Here is a 13,064-nt window from a genome sequence, read left to right as displayed (position 1 = left end):
TGATGTACTTTTTGCAGAGATATTCCACACAGAATTACTTGGAATGTGTTGGGAGACTTCAGGATCATTGCGATACTCTTGAAGATATAAGAACTCATTTGCAGACCGATCCCTTAGCAGAAGACATTGAGGGATTGCATTGTCAGTTTGAGGAAGTTCAGGTTTGTCACTTATACAAAATAAAAAGGCTCTCTCTTCACTTCACTGAAATTGTCATGACCCGCATTTCCCAGATACTCCTGCTTTTTACTAATATTCGACCAGTGGTTTCTTTCTACCTAATATCTCTACGGTAGCCCATTGCTTATACCTTTTATTCTGTCAGTCTTCCTTTCTTTTGTACCTCAACTACTTCCACACACTCTGTTTCTAGTCTCTGGAAACACAGATTTCTGCTCTCCCTGACATGCTAACAGCAGATTTGAGCGTAGCAGAACAACTTCTGAACTCTGCTGATGAACACATTCCCATGCAAATCCACCAAGATTTGGCTGCAGTCTATGTAGATATACAGAATGCTTACAGAGATGTTTGCTACTTGTCAGCTGAGCGAAGTAATGCTATTCTACTAGCCATTGACACAGTGAAGGTTAGTGAAGGCTTGTGAAAGCAAGAGTAAATATAGAATAATGCAAATTATATTATCTTACACTTTTCCATATATGGGTTACAGAGCCATTTGGAAAGCTCATATCAGGATTTGCTAAGCTCTCTTGATAAGGTATCAGCTTGTATACAAGATGAATCTGCTATGGTGTCTAAGCTTGATATCATGGATACTGATGACACAGAAAGAATTAAGATCAAGATTCAGCAAAGCAAGGTAAGTTGTCTTGGAACGTAATAATAAAGTCACCCAAAATACAAGTGTTTCTATACAGTGTGACATTATGTTCTGCTATTTAGCTTCCACATCAAATTAAGTCATTATCTGAACAGTTTTACTTCGTGTTCTTTATTGTTCCTGATTCAGGACACAGAGAAGGACTTGTCAGGAACCCGACAGCTCCTGGAAGATGCTGCTTTTGATATCCAAAACTTCATTTCTGAGCATGCTCAGTTCCTGAGTCCTGCTCACAGCAGACACCTTCTGAGGGCTCTCAGCACTACCCAGAGATCTTTTAAAGAGCTCATGGACAAAGTGTTCACTCAGAGACAAGCTCTGGAGGTCCACTTGGAGATCCGTGAGGATGAGAGTCAGCAGCAGGTTTGAGAGAGATCATTTTGACCGTTGACATTTACCTGATCACATGACAATGGATGGAGATGCTTCTAAAAGTTGTTGCTTTGATGTGTGGTGTATTTTGATGTGAAGTGTTAGGAAACTCATTGCCCTATTAACCCGAGGGACCCCCAAAAGTGGCTTGTGTGCAGTTTTCTTTCCTGCGTCAATATATTTCCTGTTGAAACAAGAAATTGGTATAGGACATTTTCAATAATTTGCCATTCTTGTAAAATAAAGATAGTGTTTAGTTCATGCTATGAACTCTGACCTGCTACTTGCTATGCTAGAGCCATTTTACATAGATTATTTCATTTTTTGGACCAAAACGTGGATACACCCTTTTAGATAAGTAATGAATGTTTTTAGTTATTTTTGTTGTACTGTAAAGTTTAGCCCCCCAATAAGCCCCCCCCCCCCCCCCATTTTTTTCATGGGGTCTTTCAAAAGAGTTTTATTATGACATTTTCAAGACAATTCATGAATGCATTGTGTGTGTGTGTGTGTGTGTGTGTGTGTGTGTGTGTGTGTGTGTGTGTGTGTGTGTGTGTGTGTGTGTGTGTTGCTCAATATGTTGCAGATTTTAATCAAAATGTATTTGTTCTATTTACAACACAGAAAAGCCATGGCTTGATCACTGCCACCAACTTACCTTCTTCTGATCCCGTTTGCATTTTTCAGGCTGCCTGAACCTTTTCAGCTCTTATTACCAATGGACCTAAACTTCATTATATGTGGATATGCTTTCTGGCAGTAAAGGCAGCACTAACCTACATTTCTTTACCATTGCCAAATTCTCTTTGAATGGCTGGCATGTTTACAGCATACTCAGTCACTGCTAATTGTTAAATGCTCTGTGTTTGCTTTGATGCTGTGGTTTTTCTCTGTGGAAAAGGTTTCTTTTCTAACTGAATGCTTATGTGGTAGGCCGCTGTGGAGAAGCAGAGGGAGTTTTCAGAAAAGTTGCAGGAGCTGTTTGATGATCTAACACAGACGGAAAACCGACTGATTGGCCACCAGCAGCAGGCGGTCAGTGCAAAGAGTGTGGGAGACCTCCAGCAATACCAGCAAGAGCATCAGGTACAACCTGGTCACACCTGCTACAACATATGCTTTACATATATTACATACAGTTAAAGAAGTTATTAGAGGTCCTTGTTAAAGTTGGCATGAAATTGAAGTCTTTACTTCCCAATTGCAAAAGTGAAACAGCCTCAATAATAATAAAAACAAAAATGTAGAGTGGGACTTGATTTCATCCTTCGGAATTGATTGGATTGCAGGAAGTTGAGCGTTGCTAAGTAAATGGAGGCAGAGGAATCTACAAAATTTGTGGCGATTATTTGATTTAAGGTGTGCAGTTAAATTCATAAACGATCAGACCGTAATTTTCTTCAGGAGATCGAAAAGAAGAGCTAAAAAATCCCATATACTTGCATTGATAAACAGCCCAACACCATCCTAGTAACACCCAGAACCCAATAGCCACGTTTCCCTTTAGCTTTTGATCATACATGAGTGTTGAGGTACTGTTGTCACAGGTAATCGTTTTTTTAAGAGTTTGAAGATGTTTTATGTTTTTTTAAGACTCCTAAGTGTCTGTGGGTCTAACAATCTGAGAGTTGATATTTTTCATATTCTTTCTTTATAGTTATTTGTGTTTGTTAGATTTTAATGTTTTATTGTCTGTGTAGCACTATATTCAGCCTTGTTGTATTATTATGTGCTTTATAAATACATTGGAATTGGAATTGGAAATTGGAATAAACCCTGTCGAACAACCACACCAAACCAAATACATGCATTAGCAAAAACTCCAAACAGCTTAGTCACCTCCTAGCAACCACCCAGGCCTGCATTTCCCAAAAGCATCAAGTTGATAGCAGAAACATTGGTGGCAATGGTCTTAACAATCAAATTGGGCTCACAATGCTTTTGGGAAACGCAGCCCAGAGCAATCTGTCGATCACCTAGCATAAACCCAGACAAGTTGGCTTCACAACTGTCTAGCAATTAGCTTGCAATGACATAAACACCATAGAAACCACCATGAACACTTGAGAAGCTCTTGAGCAGCTACCAGGAAACACGCTAACAACCAGTCAGCTGCATATCAGTATCCTGACAAGCATGCCGCTTTTAAGTGCCTATATTTAGAATAATGAACTTTCAGAATAATTAATATTAAATGTAACTATTTATGGAACAATGGTGCATTTTTCGTATTTCTTTTGTATAGGCGATTAGCCACTCATGTCTGCGTGTTGCAATGATTTTACCATTATTACATGCCTAGGAACACCCTTAAGCTTTTACCCGAGGTAAAATCACTGTAACACAGTGGCTTGATGCAATTAATTATTATTATCTGTTTAGATGGAAGCTGAATATTAAAGATTCTTTCTCTACGCTGGTCTCTCAGGCTCTACAGAAAGACCTGCAGGCCAATGCCAGTGCCCTCAATGAAGTCATCAGTAGCACGAAGAAGTTTCTGGAGGAGAATCGCAGTAAACTCACTCCAGAGCAGATATCGGCTCTTGAGGACAAATTGGAAGAACTGAAGAGCAAGGCGAATATGCTCAACCAGAAGGCAGAGGAGTCAAGGAAGGATCTGGAGAAGGTTTTGACAAGTGCTATCAAGCAGGAGACCGAGAAGGTTAGGGGGAAGAAACACCTTTCCAAAAACTATTCAAGTGGTAGTTTAAAAAAAAAATACATTTAGTGACTTTAGTGCAGTTAGTTTGTGCTGGCTCTCAAAGGTGTCTTTGGGTTTTTGTGACTATTTTCAGTTAATCATAGTTATTTTTTCTTTGATTTTGCAACATACAGGTAGCAGCTGTTGAACAACTTGAAGAGAGTAAAACCAAAATTGAGGGTCTTCTAGGCTGGATCTCAAACATTGGGAAAGAGAAAGAAATGGGTGGAATACAAAAGGACCAGACGGGTAAACAGAACGGAAACATGCCGGAGTACACGTCAGTGAAGAGGATTATTGGCGAGGGAGATGATCCTAATGGAAATGCATTAGATGCTACAGATAACACAAGTCTACATACTGGCAAAAAACAAGATGGTAAAGCCTTGGACCTGGACCAGCAGTATGATATAGTTCAAGTAAGTACTTCACTATTTACTTAGTAGTTCTTTGGAAGACTTTCCATACCCTTGTGGAACAGAAGTACACTTCAGCATACAAAAGTGTAATTATTACTGTTTTTTTTTTATGCTAAACTAAATGTAGTTGTCAGTCCTGACAACTAAAAGTCCTGTCTTGTTTATTTTCTGTATGCTCATTTTCCTTTGACCCAGTTTTCCCCGTGTGTTTCATCCCATTTACCTGTGCCTTGATAATCACGATGTTAATTATCTCGTTTGCTCTTTGTTTGACTGTGTATTTATATCCTCAGTTAGCTTCAGTTAATGTTTCTACCTGGATGTTATTGTCGTCTGTTTATTGGATTATCTCTGTTTGTTTCTCGATTCTTTCTTTGAACTGATCGTTAAGCCTGATCTCTCTGAATCAACCAGCCAGCACGAGTGACAGTAATCTTAACCGATTGAGAATTGTAATGAATTGCGCATTTATTGTAGTTTAACCTTTTTTTTTAAATGCAATTCGCTGAACTTTACAGTGCTTTTTGATACTTTATTGTCATTTCTGTTAAAACTTGTAGGTCATGTATTTAAATATATATTTGTAATTAGAAATTTGCTATGATAAAGTTGCAATTCAATGTTGATGTATTTGGTGTTGGCACACTAGATCTGTTACGCTGCTGCTGTTGATTATTCCTCCTGGACTTGCTACTGCTAATAGATACACAGACATACTGCTGTGAGCATGTAAGATATTCTGCTGCTGCATAATAGCCATGCATAAATCCCGCAGCAGATCTAGGCAGGTGGAGCTGGGGAGGTGGAGGGGTTCAGAGGAACTCTGACATCACGCTGCAGGAATAGCTTACAGCAAACACTCAACCAGGGATGTGTTCCCAGTACAACGACGTAACTCTCTGCTTTAATATCATAGTTGATCATAGTATCATTGAAGAAATACATTTGCCAGTCACAAAACCATATTGTTGCAAAGTGGTCGTTCAACCATGCTGGTTAATGATGTCACGCACGTGGTGGAGTTATAACTACTTTTAATTAATCTGTTTGAGATCAAATTAATGCTAGATGTTTTGCTATAAATTACGCACATGGCATCTTTTCTCAGTTATTTTGCTTTTTTTCCAGGATCAATCATAGGCTCGTTCTTACGTACTAGAGCACATTCACACATGCCCACTCTTCAAAAACGGAGCTTTAAATCTCTTGACAAACAAAAATACATAAATTATATTTGTATGTATTCTAAATAAAAGATAAATATTGTACTGAATGTTAGCTTGCTTATTTGGCTCAAGGTAAGGATTTATTAAGTCCACATGTCATGCAAACAAGAAACTCTGCTTCTAACCACAGGTCGAGAGCTGTCGTTACAAACACACAACTTTGCGATGCTGTTTGCAAATGTTCGTTAGAATGATGTTTTCGGGAAACACAGACTCGTTGAACTATACTGAGAACGACAGAACTTGCGACCATAGTTGGCTAACGATGCTTTTGGGAAACGCACTCCTGATTATTTAATTGAGCAAGCAATCTCATTGGCTGCAGGATCAGCAGAGGACAATCAGCTTGTGCCATGCGGTAGATTGCATGTAATGGACCTTTCAGCCTTAGCCCTCTAAAGTTTCTATTTAAAATCAGATTTAATGGTAATGAAATGCATGGACTTACTAAGCCCTCCATTCTCCATCTCCACAGGCTCACCACCAGGAAATCTTGTCACAACAGCAGGATTTGATCATTGCCACACAGTCAGCCCAGGCGTTACTCGACAAACAGGCTCAAGTCCTGTCCCCTGCTGAAAAAGACAAGTTACAGAGGGACATTAAAGAGCTGAAGGGCCGCTACGAGTCCTCTCTCACACAGGCCGAGCAGCAGATGAAGCACGTGCAGACTGTTCAGGAGGAGCTTCAGAAGTTTAAGGGGGACTGTGAGGAGTTTGAGACGTGGCTCCAGCAGGCCCACGGGCAGGTGGAGGAGCTGGAGACGCCCGCTGCGAGTCTGGACACTCTGAGTAATAATCTACAGAGACAGAAGAGTTTCTCTGAAGACGTCATCTCTCATAAAGGAGACCTGCGCTTCATTACCATCTCGGGCCAGAAGGTGCTGGACGCGGCGAAGGCCTGCGATCGTGTGGGGTCTGGGGGAACGGACGGCCTGTCGGTGGTTGATATGTCCGGGACTTGTTCTGCAGTCAAAGAAAAGCTGGATTCTGCTGCCGCTCGATACAAAGCCTTGCACACCCAGGTAATGGTCTTATGTAGAGCCAGTGGCAGAATCTTGTCAAGAATCTGTCCAGGTACCCCAAAATCAAACTTAAAAAAGGCCATTTTTCATAGGAACATTGCAAAAAAATTACATTTTCCACACTCACATTTAAGTTAGTTTAGCTGTATGGGAAATCAACCACTTTATAATTACAACCAATAGATGGCAGCATTTGTCCCTCAATGGTTTTAATTCAGCAAACAATCAACAATATCCTGAAGGTCTGTTCTGACGTTACATTATTAAAGGAAAAGTTCACTTGAAAATGAAAATTCTGTCATCATTTAATCACCCTCAAGGTGTTTCAAACAGTATGAGTTTCTTTCTTCTGCTGAACACAAAGGAAGATATCTAGAAAAATTTACACATGTAATCTAACAGTTGATCGACCCAATTGACTTCATAGTCAAGGAAAACAAATACTATTGAAGTCAATGGGGTCCATCATCTGTTTGGTTACCAACATTCTTCAAAATGTCTTCCTTTGTGTTCAGCAGAAGAAAGAAATTCATACTTTTTTTGGTAACAACTTGAGGGTGAGTACATTTTCATTTTTAAGTGAACTATTCCTTTAAATCCTCCAAACTTTTTAATATAAATAAATTACATTAAATGTTTGAGACGATAAACTGTAAACTCATACGTTTCAGTGTAATCAGCTTGGAAACAATCTCAAAGACGTGGTGGACAAGTACAAGAAGTATGAAGAAGCCAGTGGTGGTCTGGTGAAGTGGCTCAGTAGTTCTGAGGACGAGTCCCGAAGACAGCTGTCAGAGCCCATTGCTGGAGACCCACAAACCCTTCAGAGACAGCTGGAGGAGACCAAGGCATGAGCACAATCTACTGTCATTATTTACATCAGTTCAGAGTTATAATGGCACTGTGTAGGGCTTTTCACACTGTGCTGAACCCATTGTCGCACTAAACCCCGCTTTTAACCGTGGGTAAAGGAGCATTTCACATTTGTAATTTAGAAGCGGGATTAGCACTGCTTTTTAACAGGGGCGATGAAACACTGGACCCTGGAAACCTGGACCCTTGAGGATTAGCGTCTCTTTTGTGCTGTTATCTCCACATTGTGGTGCCAAACGTATAAAGTGTTTGTTCAGTTGTTTCAGTTTTTGAATTGAAAAATGTAAAATGGTGACAGGAAACACGTCATTTGGAGAGAAGAATAGACCGTTTCATTCTTGCCTTTATAGTCTGAAAAGACAATTCAGTTTAAACTTGATAGTCTGCAATATGATGATACAAATGGTAGAGCCAGTACGAATTCAGTGCCAATCAATGACACTGACACTGCAAATATGCAAATAAGAACGTTAACCCAGGGTTTTTGGAGTCTAGTGTGAAATGGCGGCGTATGAACACCCAGGGTTATTTGTTAACCCCGGGTAAATTATGAGCAGTGTGAAGCAAGATAACCCAGTTGCGCTCGAATATATGCACTCACAACATTGCGTTGTTAGATCTCATAAAAATGTTACCGGCCAACTGGTGATTGGCACCATTTCATATACTCGCCAACAAGCATCTGATGCTTGAAGAGTGTTCATTTTAGATCCTGCTTAAACTGTAAAAAGTGGTAACCTGCAATCTTTACCTGAAAGATCTTCATTTATTTTGTTTGTATAAATTAATGCATTTAGGTTGATTCAGCTATATTTAATAATATTTTTGACTTGAATAAACTAGATTACCATTTTTTTTCAGTGCACTATAAAATGACTTCCAAAGACATTTTAGTGTTTGCAATGTGTTTTTTAAAAAATGCATCATATTTTCTGTTTTGTAATAAGTCAGTACAGCTACCCAGTATGAGTTCTGCACATCAACACTATGGTGTCAATCGAAAATACTATCCAAACAAAATTTATCTATGGGGAGTGTTATATTTTTTTATACAAACTGAACAAAATCATAATTTTCCATTAGAACATTATAAAAATGCATGTTCGTTTCTCTTTTTTTGTGTATTTATAGCACTGAATACATGTCACGACACAAATAACTCAGCACAGATTTAATTTACTTGTGACGCATTATAGCTAGTTGTTCTTGCAAAGGTAAATAGAAAAGCAGACAAAGCTAATCACACTTAAATAGATTACGTCTCCCGTGATGCACTCAGACCACATTCAGCTGACCAGCAGCGAGATCAGATACGCAGAGAGAAATGTATACACGTTCCATTACTTTTCTCTAGGGATGTGCAGTACGACTGACTTCTGACCTTGTGTCCTTATGCTAAACAACCTTTTATAATGTCACTGTCTCTTATGCCTGACTGAGATGAATAAAGAACACACACCACTGATGTTGTGCTTTTAAGATAACCACTGTTATTAGTGGATTGTAAATAAGCATTGGTCTGTTCCAGAGTCTTCAAGGGCAAACGGCGTCCCATCAGGCTGTGCTGGATCTGCTGAGGAAATCATCTGATGCCCTGATCTCAGCAGAGGGAGAACTGCTGTCCAATCCTGAGGACATTCAGGAGACCGTGGGTGAGTCCACATTCAGGCACGCAAACTCACACCGCAAGCAAAAGGCGGAAAACAAATGTAAGATCGTGAAGAATTTTCATGACAATAAAGCTAAATCTCCACACTTCCCCCGCAACATTTCATCACTGTAATATCTAAGTACGTTTTATTTATTATTCATTTCTTTAAGTATTTTTTTAGAATCAACATACAGTAAATAAGCAGTACACTATACTACCATAAAATTGGTAGCACTTTAACACTGTAAAATTGAGTGCAAACATGATATTTAAACATGTTACAGTTTAAATTATGTATGATTAAATTATACATTCAGAAGCTTAAACACCTCCAATAAAGATTTATAACCAAACCATTTTTATAAATCTCGTTGCCAATAGTAGAAAAACATATCTTATCCAATTGGAGAACAATGAACAACATTTAGACATGAAAATATTGATTTCTTCACAGAAGTCTGGTCTACTTTCTTTTAATACTTATATAGGAGAGTTGATTCCTCTTCCTCATAAATCATGATGAAACTCATTTAGAACATGCTGTGCCTCTTTATAGACCTTAAAATACATTTAGTCAGTTTATGTAAATTACTATTGCGTACCAGGATTTATTTTCCTATTTCCCTTAAATGTATACTGTACATATATTACCAGTGCATATCGGCAAAGATAATTTTTTTCCAGTTCCTTCTATTTGTATTTTGTTTTTTACTTTGAAAATGTCAAACATATGTTATGCACCCTCTGTTTTTGTGTTTGTCTTTCACTGTGTTTGTCAAACGTATAAGTATTTGTATGGAAAAAAGAAACTAAAACACTGTGATCAGCAATTTCTTTTCAGAGAAGTTCCAAATAACGATTATTATACACTTCTTTGACACTTCGAACAACATGTGAATAAAGCATGTATAAATCTGCTTCTGTTTGTAGACGACATCGCAGAGAGATACGATAACCTGTGTAAGTCCGTGAGCGACCGCAACGAGAAGCTCCAGGTGACCCTGACACGCTCTCTGAGTGTCCAGGACGGGCTGGACGAGATGATGTCCTGGATGGAGAAGGTGGAGGAGAGCGTGAAGGAGACGCCGCGAGTGCCACTCGACTCACACGCCATCACTAATGCACTCAGCAAGGAGGCCGTATGTGACCTTTCACCTTTCATTCATATCAGGAATATTCTAATGTATTTTATCTGACTCTGACCGTTCAAACCAGGGTTGTGACAAGATCTTTTTTCATCTACATTTAGCATTGTTACTCAGAGCGTAAATGCAATTCTTATAATTTGGGGAAATTATTTGTAAATCGAAAGGATTTACATAAACTTTGAAATGACTAGTTAACTTTGTTTTATGCTCATGTTGAAGGCGTTTTGATTATTATGTACGTTGTTTGTTTTTAGTAGATACTTATTTTAGGCAAAAAATAAAAATGGTCCAGACTTCAAGAGGAAAACCTTGAACCTCCATTCAGTATCTTTTCTGTCACATGCCTTACATATATATCTAAATATAAAAATAATAATAGCTTGATAAAACTTCCGATCTTACCTTACTATTCATATTTAATTGGGCTCAACTGATGAGTTTTGATGAAACTGATGAAGTTCTAGATGCCACTGTTTTGGCTCTGAGGGCCCAATATCCTCATTTTATTTTCTTCTGTGTGTATTCTGGTATATATTTAGAGATTATAAAATCGGTTTTTGGTGAAGTTTTAGCATTTTTAGTTTTAATTTAGAGCATTTCTAAGGTATGTATTTATACTGAAGTGTCAGATTTTGTAAGAAATTCAAGTTTGTAAGGTGGACAGCAGGGAAAAAACAATCAAAACCTTGAAGAAGAACCTATTTATTTGAAAATGTTGATTTTAATTCAGAATAAATAATTAAATAATCCCCCCATTCATTCCTATGGTTAAAACTGACCCGCGAGGGAAGGATTTGTTAACATTTTTATTACAACCAAATAAACTCCTCAAATCCAGTTTTCAGTGCATCCAGTGCAACACAATTCTTAAGGTCTTGGACCACACCAATGAACACTCAATTTTAAGAAAATTCAGAGAAAATGATTTCCGGGTTAAAATGACCAGAGGAGAGTTGATCTTAACCCTCCGAGTTCGGCGGTTGCGCCGGCGCGACCAGCTTGCTTTTTTTCTTATCAGTGCAAAAGAGACTCAAGAGACTCAACTCAAAAGAGAATGGACATATGTCTTTACAAAGCTTGAGGTCTCTACTTTTAAATTATGTAAATCATATCAAAAACAAATATTCTCTGTTTAAGTAATCCGTATGAAAGGAACGAGATGTACAGTAAAAATTATGTATCTACAGTAAATGTAAGAATAATAGCTTGATAAAACATCTGGGGCCCTATTTTAACGTTCTGAAACGCAAGTGTCAAAGCGCAAAGCACAAGTAACTTTGTGGGCGGATCCCGGCGCTGTTGCTATTTTCCCGCCGGGATAAATGCCTCTTGCGCCTGGCGCAAATCTAAAAGGGGTTGGTCTGAAGTAGCTTCATTATTCATAGGTGTGGTTTGGGCGTAACGGGAGACAAACCAATAAGAGCTTTATATCACATTCCCTTTAAGAGCATGATGAACGAGGTGCGCTTGTGCGCAATACTATTATAACGGCGCATTTACCAGCGCACTTCAGAATCAGTTCACAGCCGAGGAGATCGATGTTCTCGCCAGGGCCGTAAAAGAAAGAGAAGTGACATTGGGGATGGGACAAACCCACCCAAATTAGCTTCGGTTAAACATGCATATAATAATTTGGGTAAATGTGTAAGCTTTATGCCTATTTTCCCCATTGTCATGGACACAACAATGATTTCCCTTGTGTTTTAATATTTTTCCTTATAATAATGTATCATTTGCAAAAAGTTAAATGCATCTGTGTAGATGAGAGAATCATCTACAGTGTATGCGCGTTGTTCACACTATGTATTATGGCCAAGCATGCGCGCTTAAAATAGCATCTGAATGTACGGGCAACGCGCCACTGACTTTAGACTAGTTTTTTTCTGGTCAGTGGCGCAATTGTTTTATAGAACAGCAAAATAGCATGAGGGAAAGTTTGCGCCGGAACACGCCTCCTCTTTGCGCTGAACCAAGTGTATTTCTTAGTTAACCGACGTGCGTCTGTGGAGGGAAAAGTCCGCTTTGCGCGGGTGCAAAATAGGAATGATACATGCGTCAGTGTACAAAGTCATTTGCGCCGGGTGCAAGATAGGGCCCCTGATCTTACCTTATATTCATATTTAATTGGGCTTAAGGGATGAATTTTGCTGAAAAGTGTGTTTATTTCAGGCTGTGGAGCAGGACATGTCCATCAGGCAGAGCAGCATCTCAGCCATGAAGCTGAAGGTGCAGGAGTTTGTGGAGAACGCTGATCCCGCTGCTGCTGTCCTGCTCCAGTGTACGATGGAGAGCTTGTCCCAGCGCTTCACTGACGCCTCTGAGCGCCACAAGCTGAAGCTTTCTCAGATGGAGGAGCTCAGAGACAAAGTGGAGCGGTTGGAGAAGACCTCTGAGAAGCTGCAGACGTTTGTGCTGAACAGCTCACAGGCTCTGACTGAGAGCGACGGACCCGGGAAGACCATCGCTGAACTCTCACAGCTCCTACAGGTAAGCGGAAACATTACAGTTTCAAGTCTTTGGTTCATTATATTAGCTATATACTTCTATTAGCCTACAGTGGATATAATGGTAACACTTACCAGTCTTGAGTCAGGTTCATTAGTTAACATTAGTTATGAACTAACCATGAGCAATACATTTGATACTATTTGTTAATCTTTGTTAACGTTAGATTCTCTCCTAAAGATATTGCTGGCTCATTTTAAACTCACTTTTCACATTTTTGTTCCATGAATTGATATAAATCGTGGTTTACGGCTGTGAAGTAATTAAAGGATATGGATTATTTTGAGCAAATGTATTGAAA

General features: G+C 39.1%; 1 protein-coding gene across 1 annotated transcript in view; it reads left to right on the top strand.

Annotated features, from left to right (window-relative positions):
- dst (dystonin) overlaps positions 1-13,064 on the top strand; it is a 241,730-nt gene that overhangs the window by 149,174 nt on the left and 79,492 nt on the right. Inside the window, exons 40-51 of the mRNA XM_077230331.1 lie at positions 18-161; positions 374-589; positions 674-823; positions 974-1,207; positions 2,150-2,302; positions 3,645-3,878; positions 4,052-4,336; positions 6,038-6,586; positions 7,258-7,434; positions 8,988-9,111; positions 10,041-10,249; positions 12,428-12,745. Coding sequence (XP_077086446.1) covers positions 18-161; positions 374-589; positions 674-823; positions 974-1,207; positions 2,150-2,302; positions 3,645-3,878; positions 4,052-4,336; positions 6,038-6,586; positions 7,258-7,434; positions 8,988-9,111; positions 10,041-10,249; positions 12,428-12,745 — 2,793 coding nt within the window. The remainder of the gene's footprint in view (positions 1-17; positions 162-373; positions 590-673; positions 824-973; positions 1,208-2,149; positions 2,303-3,644; positions 3,879-4,051; positions 4,337-6,037; positions 6,587-7,257; positions 7,435-8,987; positions 9,112-10,040; positions 10,250-12,427; positions 12,746-13,064) is intronic.

Source organism: Siphateles boraxobius, unplaced genomic scaffold (genome assembly GCF_051911475.1).
Source record: "Siphateles boraxobius isolate OS27281-9 unplaced genomic scaffold, OSU_SipBor_1 142, whole genome shotgun sequence".
Taxonomy (NCBI): domain Eukaryota; kingdom Metazoa; phylum Chordata; class Actinopteri; order Cypriniformes; family Leuciscidae; genus Siphateles; species Siphateles boraxobius.
This window is presented reverse-complemented; position numbering and strand designations above follow the sequence as displayed.